The sequence below is a fragment of the Notamacropus eugenii genome, chromosome 1, assembly GCF_028372415.1.
Source record: "Notamacropus eugenii isolate mMacEug1 chromosome 1, mMacEug1.pri_v2, whole genome shotgun sequence".
NCBI classification, from domain to species: Eukaryota; Metazoa; Chordata; class Mammalia; order Diprotodontia; family Macropodidae; genus Notamacropus; species Notamacropus eugenii.
In genome coordinates this window covers 528,437,893-528,462,304 of record NC_092872.1, presented here as the reverse complement: position 1 = coordinate 528,462,304, position 24,412 = coordinate 528,437,893, and the positions used below count along the sequence as shown (strand labels likewise).

The window sequence follows — 24,412 nt, the reverse complement described above, 5'->3', positions numbered from 1 at the left end:
CCTCAGGGGGGCAGCCCTCCTTCCCTCCCCCATCTGTGTCTGGGGCCCCGGCCGGTTCTTTCAGCAGGTTCGAGGGCGTCCTGACCCGCCATCCCCGGGCCAAGTACTCGGCGCCACACTCCGGGTGCGCTGAAGTCCCGCTAGTACGTTCCCTCAGTTAACGTGGTGGGCGTGGCTTCGGTGGGCCGCCTTTGCTCCAATTAGGAGGCACAGCTGCGGAGGCACGACGGTGGCGTCATCAGTCGGCGCGCTTCCGCCGCCGCGTAACCTTGTTCGGGCCCCCCACGTGTGCTGGAGGTGGCAGGAGTGCGCCCGGGGCGGGCAGGCTGGGTTGGGGAGGGGGCGGGTCTGAAGAGGTAGAGATAACCATCTCCGTTCCCAGCTGAGGAGCGTTATGACTTGGAGGCAAGGAAGTAAAGAGTCTGTAGGGCAAAGGTAAGTCGGAGAGGGAGAGGAAAGAAGGAAGAAGGACAGAGCATCCCAACCTCGGGATTAGGTAGGGGCAGGTTCTTTTTTTATTTTTTTTTTAAGATTTTAAACATTTTGGGGGAGAGTTCTTTTTGCAAAATCCGAGATTATGAGGGAGAGGGTGCCTCGAGCTTGCTCCCTGGAAACAAAGACTACCCCCACCTAGAGATCTTGAGCAGAAGAGGGAGGGAGGGAAAGAGAAAGGGTGGGTGAGTGGTGAGCAGTGAAGAAGAGAGAGGAGAGGGTTCGGGTGGTGGGGGCGGGGGAGAGCAGCAATTAGGGGAGAGGTGGAAATGCAGATGGCTAGGAAATGAAAAGGAATGAGGAGCAGCCAAGCGAAGGTGAAAAGATCGCTGGATGTCCAGATCTGCCTTTTCTTTAATCACAGAAAAGTAAATGAAGTGCTGCAAAGAGATGGAGGGGACTTCTTAGCACTGGCGTAAACAAACGAGGTAAGGCAGTTGGGGACACCACACAAGTCCGAGCCATGGCCTGGGCTGTATTCTCAGCTTTGCTGCTGTGTGACCTTGAGCAAATGACTAATCACTGGGTTTCAGTTTCTTGCATAAAATGTGGGGAGTTGAATTAGGTGTTCTCTAATGTACATGCCAACTCTAAAACCTGTAAAAGAGAATAAGGAGGGAGCTATGCTAGGAAGATGGGGATGTAGGGAGGGGAAGATGAAGACACTGACCTTTCAAAGGGTTTTTGGCAGTTTCTTGCCCAGAAAGGTGTAATCAGGCAGTAGGATGTTTGACACAATTATGATTAAGATGATTTGTGTACCTTTTGACTGTCAGTCAACAAGCCTTTATTTGTTAAGCACCTCTTATGTCAAGCTCTGCTAAGCCCTAGGGATACAAAGAAAAGCAAAAAATATTCCTTATTCTCAAGGTGCTCACAGTTAATGAGGGAAACAACATGAAAACTAAGTACAAAAAACTATATACTGAATAAGTTTGAGGTAATCATAGAGAAGGGGGCACTTGCTTTAAGGAAGGAAGTGGCAGTTAGGAAAAGCTTTTTGCAGTAAGTGGGATTTAGCTTGCACTTGAAGGAATCCAGGAAAGCCAGGAGACAGAGCTGAGAAGAGAGAGTTCTAGGCATAAGGGACAGATGATGAAAATTAACTCAGGATATGGCATGCTTGTTCAAGGAATAGCAAGAAATCCAGTGTCAGCTGGATCACAGAGTTCATGAAAGGGAGTGAGGTATATATAAGAAGATGGGAAACATAGGCAGGGGCTAAATTATGACTAGTTTTAAAAACCAAACTGAATTTGGGGGCAGATAGGTGGTGCAGTGGATTGAGTGCTGGACCTGAAGTTAGGAGGACCTGCATTCACATCCAGCTTTAGAAATTTACTAGTTGTCACTCTGGGCAAATCACTTAACCCCGCCGGTTTGCTTCAGTTTCCTCATCTGTAAAATGGGGATAATAATAGCACCTGCCTCCCAGGGTTATTCTGATCATCAAATGAAATAATAATTGTAAAGCACTTAGCCCAATGCCTAACACATAGTAGGCACTATAATATGTTAGCTATTATTGTAATTGTTATTATTAGATCCTGGAGGTAATAGGGTGACAATGGAATTTATTGAATAGGGAGGAGACATGATCAGACCTGCACATTAAGATCATTTTGATAGATGAGTGGAGGATGAACTGGGAGATTTGTGGCAGTCACTAATAGTAATTACTTAACAGTAATAGGAAAATTAGGAAGAAGGAAAGGCTTGGAGAGAAAGAAAATGAATTGGATGGGTTGAGTTTAAAATATCTCTGGGACATTCAGTTTGAGATATCCAAGGGGCAATTGGAGATGAGAGACTAGAAGGCAATACTTAGGTTACCTGCCTGCCAGGGGCACCCATCCTGCATCTATCTCATGGGACAGGGCCTCAGCTAGCTTACGACAGTTCATTTCTAAGACACTGAAGTTGTCTGAATTTTAAAAGAGGATAATTGAAAACCTTTTTTTTTTTAAGTCCCAAAGGAATGTCAAGCATACATTGACAAGGATTGAAAGAAATATTTTAGAGCAGGATATCGTGTGCTTTGTGTCTTTACACCACTATTCTCCCTGCTTGTGAAGCTGGCCCAGTGGGTTCTTCATCTCTAGTTTTTAGGACAGAATTTCCAAGTTTTTTAAAGCCTAATACACATTTGGGAAGGGCATCTAGTAATTCATCAGTCCAAGTATTTGCCTACTCAGAAGCACATAATATTAGACCAAACTGAATCCCTGTGAGATGAAGCAATTTGCCCAAAGTTCATCACTTAGTGAAAGTGCTGGAACTAGATTCCAAGTCACCTGATTTATAGGACATTCAACTACCCATCAGCCATCTTTCATCCTATTTTTGCCACCTCCACCCCCACCATAATGCTGAGGAAGAAGGAGGGAGAGAGGAGAGGAAACACAGAATGTTGCAATAATGTCAAGGACATCTTTGTATCTGATGACAGGGTCCCAATCAGAAGCAGTTGGGAAGCTGAATAAAGCTTATGATAATGCAGAGCATATGATTCCCCAGATTGACCAGATGGGATTTGCCTTCCACCTTGTTTTTAGGAGTTTCCCAGGTCAGGGCCAAACTTTGTGAAGTTGGGCTCTGCCTAGACTTATGCCTGTGACCCTTGTGGGAGGAAGACTTGACTGTCTCCTTAGGGAGAAGAAAAGAAGCCTACAGAGGAGGGAGAAAAACAAGAGTATGTTAATCGCTCTGTTTCTAGGGGGGCTGACTGCCCATTCCCTGATTCTGCCAGTAGAGGTTAGGAGGTCAGAGTAGCAGCTTCCCCTCAGTTCTAGCTCTCCTTGTTTCCTTCTCTGTTGTACTGACCACATCTCTCTCCCATCTCTCCTCTATCCTGCATTCAGAATAAATGGCATTGACTGTCATTGGTTTCCCCTGAATTGTTTATGTTCTCCTCTGAGCAAACATAGAAGTTTCCAGAGTCAGAGCTCCAGGTGTCAATACAGTCTGGCATAGCCTGTGAGATTAAAGAAACCCTCTTTCCTTGGGCCAGTTCCCCTACTCCCACGGCTATTTGGCACCGTGCCAAGTGGTGCCCCACGAGAAGCCTAAGCTCTCTGGGAATGTTTCTGAAGCCTTGGCATTCTGTCTACCATTCACCCACTCCTAGGCCTCTCCAGTCTTGGTTTAATTTTGTGATCCTAGGGGTCACTGCTCCCCAGGTATCTGGGGAATTGAGGCTTTAACGATTTATTCCATGAAAGGGTGTAATGGAACTTAATCATTAGTTACAGGAATTTGTTCACGCCCTCATCCCTGGCCCCACCTCAGAGGATTTAAAAGATCAGACCCTTAGTCCCTGGTCAAAGCTTTACCCATAAGAAGCTTGACAGCACTTGCTGCTTAACCAGCCAGCAGCTTCTGTAGAGGGATCCCATCACCAGGTGTGTGTCTACTCCTAGGAAGGCCACTATCCTGTTTACTTTCCCTTGATTTTCTTTCCTTCTCTAAACTCTGGGCCCCTCAGCTTCACCAGTACTCTTGGGTATTTCTGCTCAGGGAATAGTTCTGGGGGGAGGGTTTGGAGGAAGGGGTACCATATTGTTTGTAATTGGGGATGTCAAGAATAGCATTTGTAGTAGCCTCAGGAGACTCCCAGCAGAGAATTGCTAGGACAGTGGGGTTACTTCAGGAAGGTGCTAAGAAGAGATAACAAAGATGCCAAGAAGGACAATGAGAGTTTGAGAGCTCATGACCAGAAGTAATGACTGAAACAGCAAAACGATTAATCTTGCATTCCTATTCCCTGCTGGGCTCTGGCGCCAGACTGGGCTGTACTGACTCGGTGAACTATAGTTATTGGTTCTGTGCTGTGTTGACTTTTGTCTAGTTGTTAGGAGTGGTAACCCTAAGGGATTTGAATTTGAACAGACCTGCAGACCCAGCCAGGCCTTGATGTCTCCTTTCTCATCTCTCTGCTGGCTTTCTTCCCTACTGTATCCCTTCCTAACCTTTACTAGAGACATATCCGATCCTTCTGTAGTCCAAGTCTGAATTGACTGCATGAGAAGCATCATGGGGAGTGGATGTGAAAGTAGGAAGAATCGGGCTCTGACTTGGTATGAGTTCCCTTGACAGGATTCCCTGATTTCTTTGACAGCTTGGCTTCTACAATGCCCCCTGGCAGAGGAGGAAAGCATTGAGGAGAGTGATTGGGCACCAGGTTGTAGTTGAAGTTCATCTTTTGCCTTTGCACAGCTGGAGAGCATTGCAGAATCTGTGAAGGATACCTAGGTATAGGGCATGGGCATCAGAGAATTCTCTTCAGGGGTAAGTCCATCCACCATAGCCCCTTCAACAGCAACCTCTCCAAAAGCCCTATCCCACTTCACCCTTGTGGACTATGGAGTATGTGCACTGTTGTTGGTGTCATCGCTTGCAATCGGGCTGTTCTATGCCCGTCGAGGCAGGGGCCAGAACACAGTCCGCCAGTTCCTGTTGGCTAACCGTAGCATGGGCTCCCTACCTGTGGCACTGTCTCTACTTGCCACCTTTCAGTCAGCTGTGGCCCTCCTAGGAGTCCCTGGAGAGATCTACCGTTCTGGCACTGAGTATTGGTTCCTAGGCTGCTCCTACTTCCTAGGTCTGCTGGTGCCTGCCCATATCTTCATACCTATCTTCTACCGACTGAATATTTCCAGTGCTTATGAGGTGGGTAGAAAGGGAAGACTATACAGGGATGGGAAGGAAGGGAAGAAAAGCAGTGATGGGCTTTCAGGCTCATATATCCCAGGGTTTTTTCTATTCCATAAGAGCAGAGCCTGAAAATGACAAAGGGATGGGGTAGAATTCCCAAACCCTGGTCTGTGATGGAACAGAGATTTTTCCCTCCTACTCCTTGCCCTCTGTACCTCTGTAAACAACGTGAGATCAGGGATGTGGGGCTCAGGAGAAGGTGGGGAGACCTAGACTTTGACATGATTCTCTTCACCCTGACATATTCTAGTACCTGGAGCTTCGATTCAGTAAGGCTGTGCGACTGTGTGGAACCCTAACCTTCATCTTTCAGATGGTAAGTAGGAAGAGGACAGAAAGTTAGCTGTGGAATGAGGCATACATTTTACTTGACTGTATTTTGTTTCAAGGAAGGGTCATATTATTTGAAGTTGCTGGAGTAGTATCACAGTGATTTTTTTTAAGAGCATCGATAATTTTTTTTAAAAAGAAGGTATGGAATGAATGAGCTAAAGAAGAATACATAGGAAATTAACATAGTCCTGCCCTCATTTGCCTCCACTGGCACGAAGAATGTGTATGTACACACACATGCACACATGTGTGTGTATATATACATATACAGATAAACAGATATTGTTGTGCCCTAAAGTCTGAAACCTTCTTAAGCCCAGTCCAGAGTCTGTAGAGACAAGCCAAGGGCTAGAAGAAGACATAGAGAAAGAGCAGTATACTTGGGTACAAAGGAGCTTTGTGGGATATTGGAGCTGAAACATAGCTCTCTCTCCCCTTCCAACTCTTTCTTATTCCCTCTTTAACTCTCTCCCCTTTTCTCTCTTCCTCTTTCCTCCTTCCTCCCCCAACAGGTGATCTACATGGGTGTTGTTCTTTATGCCCCAGCCTTGGCACTCAATGCAGGTAAAGAGTCAAGGCTCCTGTATAGGATTGGCAGAATGCCCCCAAAATGAGGGATATTAGAACTTTCCAAATAAGAATCCGTGTAGAAAGGGGGAGGTTTGTCAATCTCCAGGCCCTTTGAACTAGTTTGTGTGAGGGAAATAACTGTTCAGGTAACTAGAAATTTGTTAATTTATCACTACTCAATCTAAATTGGTTAATAAACAGCTTTTGGTGTTATTACTCAAGTGCTTTAAAGCTAACAAATGATTCAGTTTGGCTTTAGACAGACATGCATCAAGGCATCTGTCTTCACTAAAGTTCCTCTCAGCCTGAGTTCAAAAAGTTTTTGAATTGAATTAAATTGTGTCTGAAGGATGAACAAAAAACTGAACATACCCCAATTATGACAATCAACCTTGACTCTAGAGAAGAATAAAGAAAATATCCCCTTTTCTTTGTAGAAGTGGGGGAACTACGGGTATCGTATATTACACGTACTGTCAGACAGTGTTGATATTCTATTACAAAAGTAGGGCAGAAGGGAGTGGAGGGATGTATTTCAAAAAATGAAGGTTATGGAAAAACAAAAATATATATGCATATATTCTATATATATATGGGTTTTTTTTAAAAAATAAAAATAAATTGTATCTAGGAACCTACCTCTTCCCCTCCCCCCAGTGAGAATTTACTTTGCTCTCTACTTACAGTGACAGGCTTGGATCTGTGGGGCTCAGTGCTGGCTCTAGGCATTGTGTGTACTGTCTATACTAGTCTGGTAAGTGCCCTGTGCCCTGAGGAGTGGGGTGGAGTGGGTGGCAAAGGTAGAAGTGATTCTGAAAGGATACCAGCAGCATGACACCAGAAGGAAAGAGGGGGGGGCCTGGATTCCAGATGTTTTGGAGAAGAGTTGTGTAAGGTCTGTCTTCTTTTCTTCTGCAGGGTGGGCTGAAGGCAGTCATTTGGACTGATGTGTTCCAGACAGTGGTCATGTTCCTGGGGCAGCTAGCTGTTGTCATCGTGGGGGCTGCCAAGGTGGGCGGCTTGGGGCGTGTTTGGGATGTAGCTTCACAGCATGACCGTATCTCTGGGATTGAGTGAGTACTCCCCTATTCCCAACAAGACAGCTGTAGCATGTGGGAGCTTGTGACCTGACCTCAGAGATATATCGAGAAGGCAGCCTCTAAGCACTGGGTGGAATGCTAAGACAAAAAGGAGTCTGATAATTGAAGAAACAAAAGGAGACAACAGCAGGTCCTTGGAGCAGTAGAAGTGTATGGGGAGCCAGGATTTTACGTGAGGAGTAAAGTGTGATGTGGTCCAAGGGCCATCCTTAGCTCAGATATATGGGACTTTTAGGGAGAAGCAGAAGGACTCATTTTACTTAATTGAAACGTTGACTTTCCACAGCCCTCCTGGATTTTCCCCTTAGTGCATCCAGCACTTGTGTAGTGCTTTGGACTTTGAGTGTTCTCCCTCAATCCCTCCCCACTCTCCCTCACCCCCACCCCCACCCCCCAGATTAGCTCCAGTCTTGGTCTCCCTCTGATGCCTTCTCAAAGGAGGGCAGGGAGTCATTATAAGATGACTGGTCACTCTGTTACAGCCTGAATCCAGACCCATTTGTGCGGCACACCTTTTGGACTCTGGCTTTTGGAGGAGTCTTTATGATGCTCTCCTTATATGGAGTAAACCAGGCCCAAGTACAGCGCTACCTCAGCTCCCGCAGTGAAAAGACTGCCATTCTGTGAGTTGAAGAAAAAGAGATGAGAGAGGAGGGATTCTAAGGGAGTCTGGGGGAATGGTTTTCCCCGGGTTGGCAGCCCCACCCCAGAACCAGGTCCCTGTTCTGGAGCTCTCCTGGAGTTGTTGTATCCAGCACTCTGTCATGGATGTCCCCATCCCTACTCCTCTGACTTCTCTTGCAGTTCCTGTTATGCTGTATTCCCCTGCCAGCAGGTGACACTTTGCATTGGCTGCCTCATTGGTCTCGTCATGTTTGTCTATTACTTGGACAACCCCTTAGCACCAGAGCAAACTGAAGTCTCCTCTGATCAGGTGCGCTTCCTGTAGGGCACCATCCTGTACTGCCATAATAATAACAGTAACACCTGACACATTCACATTTACAAAGCACTTTTCATGGTAGTAGAATATAAGCTCCATGAGGACAGGCACTTTTTTATTTGTCTTTGTATCCCCAGCACAGATAAAGAAATTTAGGTTTACATAACTTGCCCAAAGCCCAAAGTCCAAAGTCATAGAACTAGAAAGTGACAGAACCTGGGATTCAAACACAGGTCTTTTGCTTCCAAATCCAGGACCTTTTCCATTGCATATTTTCTGTGTGGATGGTGAATGTATTGAGAGCTTGCTATGTGCAAGGCATTATGTCAGTTCCCAGCCTATGTGAGAGCAGGCACTCTGTCTTAATCATTTTAGTGTCTTCCTCAGCAGTTAGTAGAGTGGAACTGGGGGCTTAACACAAAGCCTTCTAATGCTGGAACTCCTTTTCCTTCTCCTAACCATGCTGTTAAGGCCTAGTATGGTGAAACATTCCCATATCCAGCAGCAGACTAGTCACTCCTGAGAACTGCTTCCCCCATCCCCAAACATATATACGCATACATGCACACATGCACATATTCAGCCTTTCCCCAGTCCTGCTGTATTCCAGGATTAGGGTGATCTGGCTTTCCTGGGTACCTTGAGCTAGGATATCCTGATAATATCCCACAGAGAGTTGGGTGGGTCGTATGTTTGACCCATCACAGCAGCTGTTAGATCATTGAATGCATTGTTCTATCCACAGATGGTCCTGTACTTTGTGATGGACATCCTGGGGGAGCTGCCTGGCTTACCTGGGCTCTTTGTTGCCTGTCTCTTCAGTGGTTCTCTCAGGTGAGGTCTTTGGCTGATTTTCCCTACAGAGTTAATGATGCTATTCCTTGGCCCTACTTCTGGGGACCTAAAGGTCCCTGCTTGCCCTGAGAGGGAATCTCACTATGTGGAGCACTTTGTAGCCCAGCTTTATTTGCATCCCCCAGCTTTGACAAAAGACTCCATTATGCATGCAAACCAAATAGGAAGGCCTTCCAGAAGGTGTCCACTCTTTTTTCATGGATAGCTTTCTCTGTTACACTAAGCCATTCCCTGAAATTAAGACTCTTTAACAGAATTTATCTTTGAGCTCTGCCAACCAGAAAGAAAGTTGGCTGTTGTTGGTATTTCCTTGATCCTCCAGCAGAAGGCTGTTCAGGCTGTTGACGGTGGTGACAGCTCTCCTCTAACATTTTCACAACCTTGTCCCAAGCCACGACAACCAGTTGGGCCCATTAGTGCCAAAACCTCCCTACTCAGCCTTGGAGCCAGAGCAAACCTCCAACCTTATCTTGCTTTTCAGTACTATCTCCTCAGCTTTCAATTCACTCGCAACAGTCACCATAGAAGATCTGATTCGACCTCACTTCCCTGAAATCTCAGAGAACCGTGCTACTTTCATTTCCAAGGTCCTTGGTAAGCTCTTGTTCCTGTATCCCTTCACTGCAGTAGCTCATAGGCTTCTTGAGAACAAGAGGACAAGGGCTGAGGTTTTTTTCGTATCCCCAGGCTCTAACACACAATAAATGATTAATAAATGCTTGTTGCATTAAATTGAATTGGCCCTTTTGTATTTTTTATCACTTCTAAACTCATCATTACTATTGTGATTTTACTTTTGTTAAGTACTTGTTCCTAGCCCAGACTGAACTGGCTTCTTTACCTGGAGAATTAAGCACATAGTGCATTAAATGCTTAGACTATAAAGCCCCTCTTGTGCCTGTGAGCAGGAGAAGCCCCCAGTTCCCCTAGGAGGGTAAAGAAAGAGACTCCTTGGTGGGAGAACCTGGGTCTGTGATAGAAGTATAAACCTTACAAGGAAGCAAGAAGAAGAAGAGTCCTGCTTCTTCCTCCTTTCTTCCATATTAGGATTCATCTCTTTGTCTTCTTCCTTTCTCCTCTCCTAGCTGTAGTCTATGGCTTGGTATGTCTAGGAATGGCCTACATCTCCTCCTTAATGGGGCCTGTGCTGCAGGTGAGGAATACAGTGGGAAAGAGCAGGTATGGTTTGTTGAAGGAGGTCAGGGGAGAGTGGGACGCAAGAAATCAAGTCAAGTGTTGGCTTCCCATAATCAGGGATGACCTGATATGTTTCTACTTAGTCACCCACTCATACTCACCTGTGAAATAGCCAGACTCACACTGATAAAGCAGAATTCTTTTGGCAGCTCCGTGTTTAACCTTAGTTTTTTATTTGTGAATTGAGTGGATTGGATGAGCTCTAAGTCCTATAACTGTGAGCTAGAAAGCTTATCCCCATGGAAAGGAGTCAGAAGGAGTTTCCCCCTTCATACCATCTAGTCCTTACTCTACCCTATTTGAGACAATCAACGGGAAAAACTCTCCAAATCCTGGGAATTTTGAATAAATAGAAAGTAGTTGTACCCAGATATCTATGAAGTTCCTAAATGTATATGGCACTTTATCTTTCTTGTTTAATCCTTTCCTCTCCAGGCAGCAATCAGCATCTTTGGGATGGTTGGGGGACCTCTGCTTGGACTCTTCTGCCTTGGCATTTTCTTCCCTTGTGCCAACTCAACTGTAAGTGTTCCCCTGGCAGCCAGATGAAGAGGTAGCCCCAAGGAAGGGCTTAGGCGGGATAGGAACACTAGGTCAGGGCCTTGGTTTTTGGCAGTGGAGATGGGAGGGAACATGTGCTGGGGAGGGGTGGGTGATGCCCTGAATTCTGAGTGGTGCTATGTGATGTAGGGTGCAGTGGTGGGTCTGCTGGCTGGACTCATCATGGCCTTCTGGATTGGCATTGGGAGTATGGTAAGCAGCATGACCTCCAGTACAATGGTCCCTCCCCACAATGGCACTGGCTTCTTCTCATATAGAAACACAACGGTTGTCACTATGACGACAGTGATGCCCTCAGCAGTGTCCAGGTGAGTAAAGGCTGTATCTTAGGTGGGGTGGGGTTGGGAGGAGAGGTTGCTGATTACTGGGGCCATCCTACGGTGCACCATCCTAGGGTAGGCCTAGGAATAGGCTTTCAAGGTGTCAGGTATAGAATAACAAGAGGAAGACATAAAATATTGTGATGCCTCCAGACTGGTACTCTCCTCTCCTCAGGCCCACAGGATTGCAGCGATTCTACAACCTGTCCTACTTATGGTATAGTGCACACAATTCAACCACAGTCATTATTGTGGGATTGCTTGTCAGTCTCCTCACTGGTAAGGAGAAACCACACTGGGGCACTTGGAAGCCATGATGGGGAATAGTAGGAAGTAAGGGGTTAAAGGAGCTTTGGGGAGTAGCAGGTAGCCTGAGTGATTCTGAAAGAGAGGAATAGACTTGGGAGGCATGCGAGCTGGTCCCAGTTCTCTGACTCTTCCATAATAACCAGGTTTTTTATCTAAGATGTGTGAGGGTATTGGGGGGTAGAGCATTGATGAAGAAATGATTGCTTTGGGACTAGGGAGAACTGAGAGCCTAGGAGAGACTAATTAGGATTTTTGGCCTTTAGGCGGAACAAGGGGCCAGCCCCCAAACCCTCGGACAGTTTACCCAGTGTTGCCACGGTTATTTTCCCTCCTGCCTATCTCCTGTCGGAACCGTCTGCCCTGCCAGGGCTATAGCCAAGTAATACATATAGTATTTAAATGCCCTTCTATATTTGTTCTTTATGTATGACCTCCCCCACATACACACCTCATGTCCTCTCCAGCAGCTTTCTACCACATCCATTTCTTTACCTTGTCTAATTTTTCCCCCAACTTTTTCTTCCTTTTCTGACAAGTGTGCAATCTTTCTAAAGACCTCATAGGAGATTCCTGATTTGAGCCATATCCCTTGGTCCCCACAGTATAGAGGAAAGATACATCTCTTACATTTTCCCACCTGTACAAAATGGGGACTGGAATCCTTCCCCAAGGCCCCTGTCTCCCCAATTCCGGCATCCTAACTACCACACCTGTTTTGTCTCCAGGATGTCTCCTATGAGACAGATAAGATAGCAGAGAAGATAAGCAATGGAAAGCTGACTGGCTGTGGGGAAGAGGAAGTGGTGGTGGTAGTACCTGAGCAAGGCTACATCCAGGGGGACCATGGTCACGCCTTCGTACTACAGGAGACGTCACTGTGACCTGGGAGCAGAACAAAACCCATTCTTTCTGACTCTCTCTCTACCCGTGAGGCAAACACATCAGCCCCCTCTCCCAGTAAACCAAGAGCAAGCCTGTGTCTGTTGCAGCGGGGACGTCCGAGCCTGGTGGCCCAGCGTGCACCAGAGGACCATCTCACCACACGAGTACTCCACACAATAGCTGGAGCCATGATTTCCTGTCACTCATCATCTTGTTATTTCTGATTGTTGTTGGACTTTGTCACACCTTCAGCAGAAAGCAGTCTGTAACAGAAGAGGAGCCAGTATATTGTCCCCAAGGAAGGCCGCCTTTAGGGAGATTAAAAGGGATCTTGTGGGAGAGGGGTTTAACTTAAAACCCTCCATTCCCCCCAACTCCAATTCCAGACAGAGGTTGAGAAGAAACCATGGTCCCCAGGAGCTCCCACTGGTGGAAAACTCATCTCTTTTGCTCCTGTTGCTAATTAGAACTAAAGGGTTTATTAGGCCCTGTTAGACTGGTAGGGGAAGCTTCTAGCACACTCTACAGGAGCAAATCGGGATAGGACAGGCTCTAACCAAAAGCAAAAGCAAAGAGCACTGAGCAGGCTGGCTGGCTCCTGCCCTCTCATAGATCTCGGTCTCACACCACTTGTCCCGATTGGCCGACTGCTCAGTGTCATCCCAACTGAATGTCATCTTGCCTCTTGTTGAAGCTTTTTCACATACCCATTTGCTCTGGGAAATACAGTTCTTTTACCTGGACTCATCCAGCCTCCTATTTATTACAACTGTCCTGTGCCCACCCTGAGGGCACCTCTCTTTATGGTGTAGCATACCTAACAGATCCTTCTTTGCCTGCCTACCCTGGGACCAAAATCTGAGTTAATGGGAATTTGATCAGGGGAACTTTTCTGATTGAAAAGCAGTCATTGGGAAACTTAACTTTTCTCAAGTCCCCTTTATCCCTTGTTCCTTCCATTGCCCAGCCTTCCTTTCCTCTCAGCCATGGCTCAATCCTTCTTTGCTCTGATAAGTAGGGACTTGTAGGGGCCAGTCTACATTGGAGGGGTGCTCTCTGGCACCTGTGATGAGATTTAAAGGGCTCATTCCTGAGCACCTTGGAGAGCTCTTGGGCCCCAAAGGAGAACAGGACAATCAGATCCCCAAAGTACTGGGTTGGGGCAAGGTCAGGGGCTTCCCTCTACCACCTCCCTCTGATCTGGTTCACTCCTATCATCTCTGCCTTCCCTCTCAGGGAAAAGAGTTTGTGTAGTATATGGTGCTGTACTGAAGTAAGGGGTCTACGCCTCTCTTGGAGCAGAAAAGAATAGGCAGTTGAAGAGACTAAGCTGGCCAATTCTAATTTTTCTGTTATTCCCTGGAAAGATTGTTCCCCTGTCCTTCATCCCTGGAGTGTACATTCCCAGACTTCTTTCTCCCCCTTTCACAATCCTCACCCTACCCCTCCCACCCCCTTCTCCTGCTCTGGCCATCTCAACTCAGTGAAGAAGACATTGCTATTCAACTTTTAAAAATAGAATATTTGAGCTGGACTTTTATGGTCTTGGAGTGAGGAACACTGTGCTCACACCCTCCTCCCACACCTGGACACTCCACAGGCCCCAAAGCCCTCCCACCCCAGAGCAGCTGCCTGAGAAGCAACTCCATCCAAGCTCCCCATAGCCTGGTCCTGAGCAGATTTATGAGTTCAGCCTTGGCTGAGGCCTCCTTCTCATGGCTTCCAGCCACATCTCAACTGCTCCTCCACATCCTGGGCAGCCCCAGACCTCAGACCCTTCCTGTTTTCTCTTCTACCCTGCTTCAGTTTGATCTTTCTCCTCCAGCCTTATTCTCTTCTGTGCCCCTGACCCCTAAACTTGTAGCTCTGCCGCTCTTCATCCTAGAATCCAGGTCTATGGCCACTTTTGTCTTAAGTACCCAAATAAATATTCCTTAGTACTCTTTTACTTAGGACTCTTAACGGCTTCTATGTAAGGACAAGTTGGGAGGAGACTAAAATGTCCCCCATCCCCATACCCCAGTCAGACCCTTGAATACAAGGTTTTAGGCTGAGGGCTGATCTAGAGAATCATACTGCTTCCATACGGGCTTTGGGCTCCATTCCCTGTTACTTTGAGGGCAGAGAAGTTCTTGGTTATAGTGACTACATTTCGGCTACACCAGTGTAGATCGGGATGAAACTGTAGAGTCCAGGGTTTGTCCTGTTAGGGAGACGCCTTGTTTTCCAGGTACCTAAGTGTGGATGGCAAGAAGTGTCCAGTCTTGAGACAGTTGGGTGGAAGTAGGATATGTGGTGAAAGGAGCACTGGTTCTAGATAGTCACAGATTTGCAGGGTTCAAATCCTGCCTCAGATGCATGTGACCTCTGACAGTCACAACTCCCCAGAGTTTAATTTCCTCTCCTTTAAAATGTGAGAGTTGGACTAGATGGCCCCTCAGGACCCTTCCAACTTGCAATTTAGCATCTGGTAATACTGAAGTAGATAGACAAGACAGCTGCTACTTTTCTCTGGAAATTAGAAATGTAAGAACTGGCGGTTTGTTTACATGTAAATATGACTTGCAAAGGAAGGAAAAGGAATGGGGGGGTGGAAAGCAGCAGGGCCCAGCAAGGGGCAAAAAGGGGGGCATTTATCTGGGAGGATACAAAGTGTGAGTCCATGAGTGTCCAGACTTATGAAGGCTATCTGGTTACCTTAGATTGGTTTATGTGAGAACCACCTAATCTTCTAGCACACACTCTTCCATAATTCCCAGTGATGTTTATGTGGTCCTTGGGCCAAAAGATCAATGCCTAACTCTTGCTACAATTTTGAACTTGCCAAGATCACAGTGAACAGCCTCCCCCCTTAATTCCCAATGGTGGTAAATACTTTGCTATACCTGCCATCCAAGTCCTCTTTACCTTTGCCCTTGGCTGGAGCTGTTCTCATACTCTACAGAGAGTTAATTCAGAAAGTCTTTGGAAGAAAGGCAAGAAGGAGAGATGGTTTTGAAAGAGATTCCATCACTGCAGTCAATGACAGGCATCCAGAGCTGTCACTCCCTTCAGTGGTAACTGAGTCACTGTGAAACTCTATCTCAAAAGAGTCAAGTCCTGGCCCTTCTGCCTTCTACCTTCCCTGTTGCCCCTCAGCCAGAAAGCTCCCTGCCAGTTCCCTAGGCACCCAACTGCTTTCCTCATAACTGGAAATATGTGTACTGAGGACTCTGAAAGCAGACCCTGAAATGGATCCATATGTTAGAAAGTCATAGAAGGGATAAGTAAGGCCAGGTTGAGGGAATTAAGGGGCCAAGCACAGGGGAAACAAAGTTATTTGCCGCTGCAAGTTGGTGAGACTGGCTTGGTAGGAACAAACTCCATGTCTCCAGGGACTTGAGGCCTGACTGTTGATTCCCACATTCTTTGGCCAGGAACACCACTAGTAGGAAGGTCAAGGCCAGATGGCCCCAAGGCTCCAGCATAGAGGCGAGATCTCATTGGCCATTTCTGCAAGACATGGGGATAGGAAATAAGTAATGTTAACAATACACATTGCAGAAACCCCAAATCATCCTCTTGCAAGCCCTGAACTCTTAGACCCCAAACTCAACATTTCTCTAGCATCTCTACCTCATTAAACTTCATATGCCTAAAATTACATTTAATTTGTATTTACATCCATGTGAATGTGTCCCCCCCCACACCTCAAGAAAGGCAAGCGCAGGAAAGCTTGAACTAAATTTATTTGTCTGTTTCCCTAGTTGATACCAAGTGCTGGTTAAATGGACAAATTAAAACTGATAAGAGGTGCAACCCTGAAATTCCAAAAGTAGTAGAAAAAAATTTTTCCTCAGATTTTTCGGGGGCCATAAATTAGTACCCAGTCTTCTGCCCTATATTTAATTGGTCAGTAAAAAGACTAGATCAGCTTCACACCTGTTGTCCACTCCCTATACTGCTATATCCTCAAACCTTCTCATGAAGTCCCCCAGGAAGATGAAGTCTGAGCTGTTGTCCCTTTAACATAGCTCATCAGAGATTCCTAGGATTTTAGGGTTGGGAAGGACCTTGGTGGTCATCTAGTCCAGCCCACACCCAAAAGAAGTGAGGACACTAATATATCCACTCTGGTCCTCCAGCCTCTGCTTGACAGCCTCTGTTAAGGGGACATCCACCCACTCTGGTGGCAGTCTAGTATGCTGTTGGAGTGCTGTAATCATTAGCCAGTTTTTCCGGAGATCAAGCCTAAACTCTCCTCCCCGGGCTAAATAGTCCTTACCTCCACCCCATAGAGGCTACAAAATTATAGTAGGGCCATTCCCAAAGTGTGGCCCTGAAGATCCCCAAGACCTTTTCAAGGGGTATGCAAGATCAAAACTACTGTCATAAAAAAAAACATTTGCACTTCCAAAACAGTAGATATTGATAGATCAAAACCTACATGAACAAAAGCTCTTTGGAGTTAGCAGTTTTTCAGTGTAAGTAGGTTCTGAGACCAGAAAGTTTGAGAACCTCTTGCTTCAGTAGAAAGAGCATTCATTATTCTCTGTTAGAAGGCCTAGTTTGAGCCCCACCTCTTCCACTTAATTAACTAGCTGTTCGTCCTTGGAAACCACTTCTCCTGAGGCCAGGTTTCCTCATCCAGAGAATGATATCTGATATCTGAATATCTGATATCTGAAGCCTTCCCTCTTTAGCTGATTGAAAGGTAGAGTAAGACAATGGCTCAGCCCTTCCCCTACCTCTTAAACTAACAATATTCTCATTCTATCTTCTCCCTGACCTGACTCTAAGTCAATTGCATTACCAATGTGATGTCAGAATTCCCATTTAAAATTCTTACCCCGTTGGACTCAGATTCTTGCCTTTGAGCTAAATTTTCCTACTTCAGTACTTCCAGGTAATCCATCTGCTAACATAGCTTGCCACCTCTTTTACATTTTTGGATGAGAAGCAGCGATGGGAGTGTAGGGCATAGAGAGTTAGACTTGGAGAGAAAAAGTTCGAATCTTGCTTCCTACACTTAACAAATTTTGTAACCCTAAACAATTCACTTAACCTCTCAGGCTCAATTTTCCTGTCCGTAAAATGGCAAAAGCAGCTCTCAAGGTTGTTTTGAAGATAGGATATCTATGGAAAGTGATCTGAAAAGCTTCAGGTTCAATATATCAAGCTATATTTTTTTTTAAAGAAGAGGGAAAAAATAATTCATTACTCTGCAGCCAAAATGGTGATGGGCCTTACCAAACTTAGGAAGGGCCTTGTGTCTCAAGCCTCTGCAGCCCAGGAGGGCTGCTCTCTACTAGGCACAATCCTTGAGAATGATAATAATCATGATTCGCCAAGCTGTCTTCCTAAATCCAGTGTCACAAACCCCACCATGGTAAGGCTTCAGAATGGGACATTACTGGAAGAAGTTTTTAACAAACCCAAATATTTTCTTGATATTATTTAATTTTTAAAAAATGATGAGAATAGTGTCCTGTAGAAGGCTAATGTGAAGTTTGCAGGCTGACACATTAATCCTCATTACAAAATTGTTTTCCAGGAATAAGGGCTTCCCCTTCCCCATATACTTACCAGCTGTACTCTAAAGAGAGTGTGCTGTTGTATCTGTAGGGACATGCTGGGTAAGTGGCTGGGTCCCCAACCCTGTTTTCCATCAGAGGAAGGGCTGTACAATATTGTTAGGAAATCATCATTGGGGGCTGGCCAGCCAGCCAAGTGTTTTCCTGGCTATTATTCCTCTCTATTTAGGAAGCAGACGGTCAGCCTCAGAATCACAGCAGCTCAGACCTGTGAGAGATCTGAGGCCATCTAGTCCAAGACCTCCATTGGACAGAAAAGGGAGTTGAAGCCTAGAGGGTGGACAGCCCATGATCACCTAGCTAGTATAAAGTAGTACAATGAGCTTCAAATTCCAGTCTTCTGGCTCTGAGTCCTCTTTTCACTATACCATGCTCCTCTTTCTGAAATCTGTTCTTAACTCCTCCCTACAACCCTACACATACCCTGGAACCCCTTGCTCTAAACCACCATGTCCCCCCCCCCCACACACACACACACATTGCCCTCAAGAGAGCTGGAATCTGGCAGCTCCAGACACAGTATTTCCCATGCAAAGAGGAATCCTGAGTCCCACATTCCAAAGTAAGAGCCTACTTTTGGGAGAAGTATCTCATAGAGTTACCTTGAGAGGGTGCAAGTAGCGGAGTCCACGCAGGAAGGGGGGCCAAGCTGCCTCTGGCAGCTCCTGGCCCAGAGTTTGGGTAAGATGGGCTATGTAGCTGGTGGCCAGGACCAGTACATCCAGTTTGGAGAGCTTGGTGTCTGGGGGTACTGCAGGTAATGCTGCCTGCAAGGCCAGAAAGGCCTGCCGCAGAGTCTGTACCCTACTCCGTTCCCGGGCAGCATTCTCGGGACTGGACTCACCCTGTGTAATGCATGGCCCAGGATGGAGAAGAATTAATATTGTTGTTTTCTCTCTCTCAAATACACTACTTGGCTCCCTTATCTTACTGTTCCAGCCCATCTCACCTCCTTTCTGAACCCCTTTCTGAATCCCTACCCCACTCCAAAAATTAGGTATTAGAATCCTAAGCCCAGACCTTGAATGGGCTTAGGGCCAAGCTGTGGAAAGGTGAATCACAGCAGCAATAATAAGTAATATTTCTATAGTGCTCTGCATTTTACAAAGTACATTCCTTATACCACCGAGTGGTAGGTAGTGCAAATATCATGAGCTCCATTTTATATGGGAAAATGGAACCTCCCAAAGAGGTGAAGCTATTTGCTGGCCATCACAAAGCAAGTAAGGGCCATAGCCAGGACTGAAAACAACCTGGTTTCCACATTGGCTTCCACAGCCAACATTCTTTCCAGTCTACCATTCAGGAGTAGATTGCTGCCATGCCAAGAACTGGCCCTTAAACTTCAAGAGCTCCAATGACTTCCTTTGTAGGAGAGGAGCATTAGCATGTTATTAGCTCCAGCCCTCAAACATGGCGTCTGACCTTTGATAGAGCTGCCACCCTCCTGACATACTCCCCACATGGAGTCTCATTCCATTCTACTCCCATCCCCCTTATCTCAACCAGTTCCATCTTCCCCTTGGCCCTGGTGGGTTAGGCCTTTGTTGATCTTGTCTAGGCATGCCCATTCTCCTTACCCGGCCAACAGCCAAGCTCCTGGCTCTGGGATTATGGATGGTGGGGCCAGGTCTGCTCCATCTCTGGCTGCCCCAGCTAGTCTCTCCCCATAGCCCCTGCTTCGCCTTCATCAGGCGGCTCCTCTTCCTGTCAGTGCCCAGTGCCAGCCCAGATCCGCTGCTGTGGCTGCCCAATCCAGGCATCCCTGGAGAAGTCCTGACTTCTCTCCGTGTCATGTCACCCTGCTGAGATGGGGTGCTACCCACAGGACAGGGAAGCAGCTCCTGTGTGGGCCCCTGGGCTGTGGCTGGCCGGAGCTAGATGGTCAGCTGGCCAGGAGTGTCTTTATCTGTGGGAGCTGGCGCCAACTCGGCCCTGCTCCACTCCTTGCTCTGGGAAAACCGCCCACCCAGCCCATCCCCCTCAAAAACCTCCTGCTTGCCTTGCACCCCAGCCTGGGCAGGGGGAGGACATTGTGAGCTGGGGGGGCGTGGGGGGAGGGAGGAAAGGGAGGGAAGAGGGTGATGTCTACTGGGAGTGGCTAGGCATTGGGAGGGGACCCATGCTGAGAAAGGCTGGAGGGTAGATGGAAGCTGAAATTCATTCCCCTCAATCAGGCCCCACTATGAAAGAATTCTTATGGTGGCCTTGGGAACTCGGTTTTGGGACACCAGTCCTGCCTGCTGGAGTTCAATAGAATTCAATAGAGACTACTAAGACCCAACTCCCTCCCCCCCCCCAAAAATAAAAAATCCATGTAGTCCCTGTGAAATGATATCTCCAAAACTACCATGCTTAAGAGAAAGTTCATCTATCTCCCCTTTTAGCAAGAGTGCTTCCTCTGCCTAAACTCCAAGACTCAATAAGCATTTACTAAGCTCTTATTATATGCAAAGCTCTGAGCTAGGTGGCTATAGAGACAAAAATGAAAATACTCCTGCCCACAAGGAACTTTCATGACCAAAGGGGAAAGGGAGAAGGGAAAATTACACATTAAGTGTAATACAAGTTTGGGTGCAATGGGGACAAAGGCAAGATCGAGATGAAGTGCATAGAGAATACTTTGGGAGAGAAGAGTTTCAGAGAACATGGATCTAGGAAGACTACATGGAAGAGGTAGTTCCTAAGCTGAACTTTGAAAGAAAATAAGTCTTCTGGAAGGGTCAACTGAGGAAGAGAATTCATCACAGGTATGGGGGAGATGGACTCCTGAATGCAGGAGATGGCATGAATTTCAGAACAACGAATAGTCCAGTTTGGCTAGAACGCAGAGTACAGGAAAGGGGGAGATGGGAAATAAGGATGGAAAGGTAGGTTCAAGATGCATTGCAGGGGGCCTTCAATGCTAAGGAAAGGAATTTCTATTTTATCCTAGAGGCTACAAGTTGCTGGAGGGTTTTGTATAGAGTTGTGGCATGGCTACTCTCAAAACCTTGGGAAAGTTTTTTTAGCAGCTGGATGAAGGATGGATTGAAGAGAGGGGAGAGGCTGGAAAGATTGAACACAGGAAAGACAACTGGGAGGCTATCACAAGAATCCAGGTGATGAGGGCATAAACTAAGTTGGTGACCACGGAAGTGGAAAATGAGGTAGAGACAACGGATATTGTGAATAAAGAATCTGCAATTTGGACAATGATTTGATATGGGAATTGAAGTGACTCAGGTTCCAAACCAAGATCTGGGAGGATGGTGGTACCCTCCACAGAAATGGGGAATTTGGGACGAGGGGCAGGTTTGGGAATGTGATGATGAGTTCCATTTTGGACATGTTGAATTTAAGGTGCCAACAGGTGAAGGGGAACCAGCAGACTGTTGGTGAGAGCATGACCAACATTTAGAACAGAGATTAGGGGCAAGTCATGGAGCTCCTCAAGGGAGGATGGAGAAAAAAGAGGAAAGGATGGAGCTTTGAGAAACACCCACACTTAGGGAATGAAAGATTTATGGTGATCCAGGAAAGGAGATTGAGAAATGGTCAGGCAGGCAGGAGAAGTAGGAGAAAGAAGAGTATTCAGGCAGAAGGGGTGCATTAATAGTATCAAAAGTGTAGACGTCAAAGAGCACTGGAGGACTGAGAAAAGGCCATTGAATCACTCATGGCCTTGGAGAGCAGTTTCAGTAGAAATTGGTCAGAAGCCATACTTTGCAAGGGTTGAGGAAAGGAAGTAGAAGCTGAGAGTGTAGCTAACTTTCTAGGAGTTGAAAGGGAAGACAGAGACATAGGAAAATGCCCTAAAGGGATAGAAAGGTCAAGTAAAGGTTTTCTACTTTCCTTTTTTGAGAACACAGTCACCATCACCAACACCAGGGCCCAGACTGAGGATTAGGTTTAATATTATTATAACTTGTGGTACAAAGGTCCTTCCTCTCACAGTGCCTGATTCTAAGATAATAGATGCCTGGTATTTATAATAAGATAATAGTGGTTGGTATTTAAAGCCCTCTTTCATTCTTCAAAAGGTATAGGAACCAACAAAAAGAAATTTCAGTCTAGACCTGCTTCTCCCCAAGACGGTGAGAGAGTTCCAGGAGTACTTGGGAGGAAGTACTCAGGACTGCAAAGTAATGAGTAATGGGATTATTGTGAAGCTGTTCCTCTGAACAGATCAATTAAATACCTAAGAGACCAGAGTGTTTGTGGCCTCCTGGCAGATACATCATCACGCTAGGCAGACAGGCCAGAGAAACATGCTAGAGAAACCTGAAGAACAGTGCAGCATTTTGGATAGAAGTCTGTCTGTCTGTCTCTCTTTTCCCACCTCCACCCTCCCCACCCCCCACCTCCTGCACACACTCCCCCCCTCACCATCTCACCCTATCCCAAGTACCTATGGGCCAAAGTTTAGGAACTGCTTGGACTGGAAATTCAACCTGAATTACAACATGGACGATGAATTTAGAGCATGTTTGTGGGACCGTAAGTCCCAGGAGCAGGAGTGCATATTGGTAAGACTTCTTCTCTTTCTTCCTCAGACTTTGCCTACAAAAACATTTGGAGTTGCCTGACTGCAGGCACTGAAGTAGAGTTCAGACTAGATACCAGCTTTTGGAGAGTTTCCTAGACGGATAATTTTCTGGGTAAAAAGGGAAGTTGTGAGCTCTTAACTCTCTGCTGCTGGGAGTGGGGGGATATAACAGACCTTTCACTTGAGCTGTATTCAATTGTTCAGAGATCTTTAAACTTTTTATTTTATATAGTAAAATATATTCTAAATCAGTGTACATTTGTTTTCCTTTTGGGTAATAGAAAGTTGTAGAAGAACTCAGAATATTAATGCGATAGAGACAAACTATGAGCCAATTTTCTGATAAATTTGTGGAATATTATGTCAATTATTTTACACTTAAAACCCTAGACCATGATGAGAGGACTGTGGGCCAAAATAGGGGGTAGGTGCTTTTGTGTATAGAAAAACTTCCTGTACTATCTATAACTAGAATATCAATCCCTTCCATGTGGAAGGTACTAATCCTCTACCTTCTACATTCAGGCTTCTATGTTGCTTTTAACTATACTGAAAAGAAGTCAAACCAAGAAGGGATGGTACCACTGCCTGTGGGAGGCTGGGGGGAGGGGATGAGTGGGGGGATGGGATCATTACTATTTACCAAAGAGAGAAGAAAGAGCTTTTCAATTTTTATGCTTGTCCTTTATTTTCACTTTTCCCATCTACAAGGCACGAAAGAAGAGGAAAGCTTCTGTGACTTGTGCAGCCCCAGGAGAATTAACAGAGAGTTTCATTACTTATTGTCCTGTGGCAGGACACTTTTCAAAAAGTGAACTTTTCTTATGGCAACCGTACCAGACATGTCCAGAGCATCCGTAGAGACATCAGACTCACAGAATGCTGAGTGAGAATCACTTCGACTCTTAGATCTGGGACTCCCACCCAACCATTCCTGTGCATTTGGAAGTGGGGCCAAGCAGTGTGCGAGCTGCTGGTGAGGATGTGGTTGCTTGGATACTAGAGACACCAGAGAGAACTTTAGAGTCCTGCAAAAGGAGACAACCATGATGGCTCTGGACCTTGGAACTTTGAGTGGCCATCAGATATCGGAGGTTATTACCTGGAGACAGACTAGGAAGCAGCGGCTGGTATTGCATAAATTAGACTAGGACATGCTGCAAGGTCTACTATTTCCCCACACAAGAACAAGGATTTGTTTCCTTTTTGCCTTTTTATCCCCAGGGTGCTTAACACAGTGCATATGCAAACAGTAGACATTTAATAAGTGCTTGTTGAATTGAATTTAATAAGGACAGGGGACTGAATATGAATTTAGGCATCAAGAAAAGAATAAGTAGATAGAGAGAGATTTAAGATGAGAGAGGAGGAATTGTTGATTGGACAAGCTCCCAAGAGAGGGGAAAGAAAGATTGGCCTTACCAAAAAGAGTCACCTTATCCTCTAAGAGCACCTTTGTATATGCTAGCTAGAGGGGAGTGAGTGTGGGAGATCATAGTATGCACAAAATAAGATCCTAATGTGACAGTGACCATGCCCTGGAGAATGTGTAGGGATAGGCCTTCATCCTGATACATGTTCTGGCAGGAACATCTCCCATGAAATGCTGAGCCTTTGCCCTGGCTACTTCCAGTGAGATGTGTACTTTTGCCTCTTGATAAGGGGTACATACAAACAAAGGATTCTGGTTGGTCTCCATATGCCCCATTCCCTACTCCATCACAGCTGCATCAAAGAGGATTGATTAGCCAGTGAGCAACAAATATGTCTTACTTGGTAAATTATAAAGGGAAAGATAACTTCAGCTCTCACTCTTCTGAAATCATGTAGCCTGTTCTCCCTTGGATTTGTGGAGGAAGATAGAAGAGGAACAGAATTGCATCTGGCAGAAAAGATCAAATACCAATATGGTGAGCCTGAGAGTGACTCTGGAGGCCCTCACAAACTCTTCTGTTTTATGGATCTTTTTTAGCACATATGGGGCCAAACACTTGTTGTTTATCCTTCGTTCTTGGTTCTCAAAAAGGATCAGTCAC

The 24,412-nt window shown here is 46.0% G+C and overlaps 2 protein-coding genes across 8 annotated transcripts; one reads left to right on the top strand and one right to left on the bottom strand.

The window, feature by feature from the left end:
* The first annotated feature begins 57 nt into the window (after nucleotides 1-57).
* SLC5A6 (solute carrier family 5 member 6) lies at nucleotides 58-13,018 on the top strand. Of its 7 annotated transcripts, none has more exons than XM_072634001.1 (18): nucleotides 268-435; nucleotides 857-920; nucleotides 3,048-3,184; nucleotides 4,610-5,160; nucleotides 5,456-5,521; nucleotides 6,051-6,102; nucleotides 6,795-6,862; nucleotides 7,027-7,181; nucleotides 7,691-7,831; nucleotides 8,013-8,142; nucleotides 8,897-8,985; nucleotides 9,488-9,600; nucleotides 10,092-10,159; nucleotides 10,639-10,725; nucleotides 10,894-11,072; nucleotides 11,260-11,363; nucleotides 11,657-11,772; nucleotides 12,119-13,018. In XM_072634001.1, exons 4-18 carry the CDS (start codon nucleotides 4,753-4,755, stop codon nucleotides 12,272-12,274), a joined length of 1,932 nt encoding a protein of 643 aa, XP_072490102.1. In that variant the 5' UTR covers nucleotides 268-435; nucleotides 857-920; nucleotides 3,048-3,184; nucleotides 4,610-4,752; the 3' UTR covers nucleotides 12,275-13,018. The 7 variants fall into 7 exon arrangements, with proteins under 7 accessions (XP_072490101.1, XP_072490099.1, XP_072490105.1 ...); XM_072634002.1 differs by having other exon boundaries at nucleotides 268-496; XM_072634000.1 differs by lacking the exons at nucleotides 268-435; nucleotides 3,048-3,184 and adding an exon at nucleotides 58-143.
* Nucleotides 13,019-14,780: 1,762 nt separating this feature from the next.
* Nucleotides 14,781-19,907, bottom strand: TCF23 (transcription factor 23). The gene is made up of 3 exons (XM_072634006.1): nucleotides 19,429-19,907; nucleotides 18,451-18,693; nucleotides 14,781-15,767 (listed from the first exon to the last, which is right to left on the bottom strand). The coding sequence occupies exons 1-3, from the start codon at nucleotides 19,642-19,644 to the stop codon at nucleotides 15,591-15,593; spliced, it is 636 nt and encodes a 211-aa protein (XP_072490107.1). The 5' UTR covers nucleotides 19,645-19,907; the 3' UTR covers nucleotides 14,781-15,590.
* Nucleotides 19,908-24,412: the final 4,505 nt, after the last annotated feature.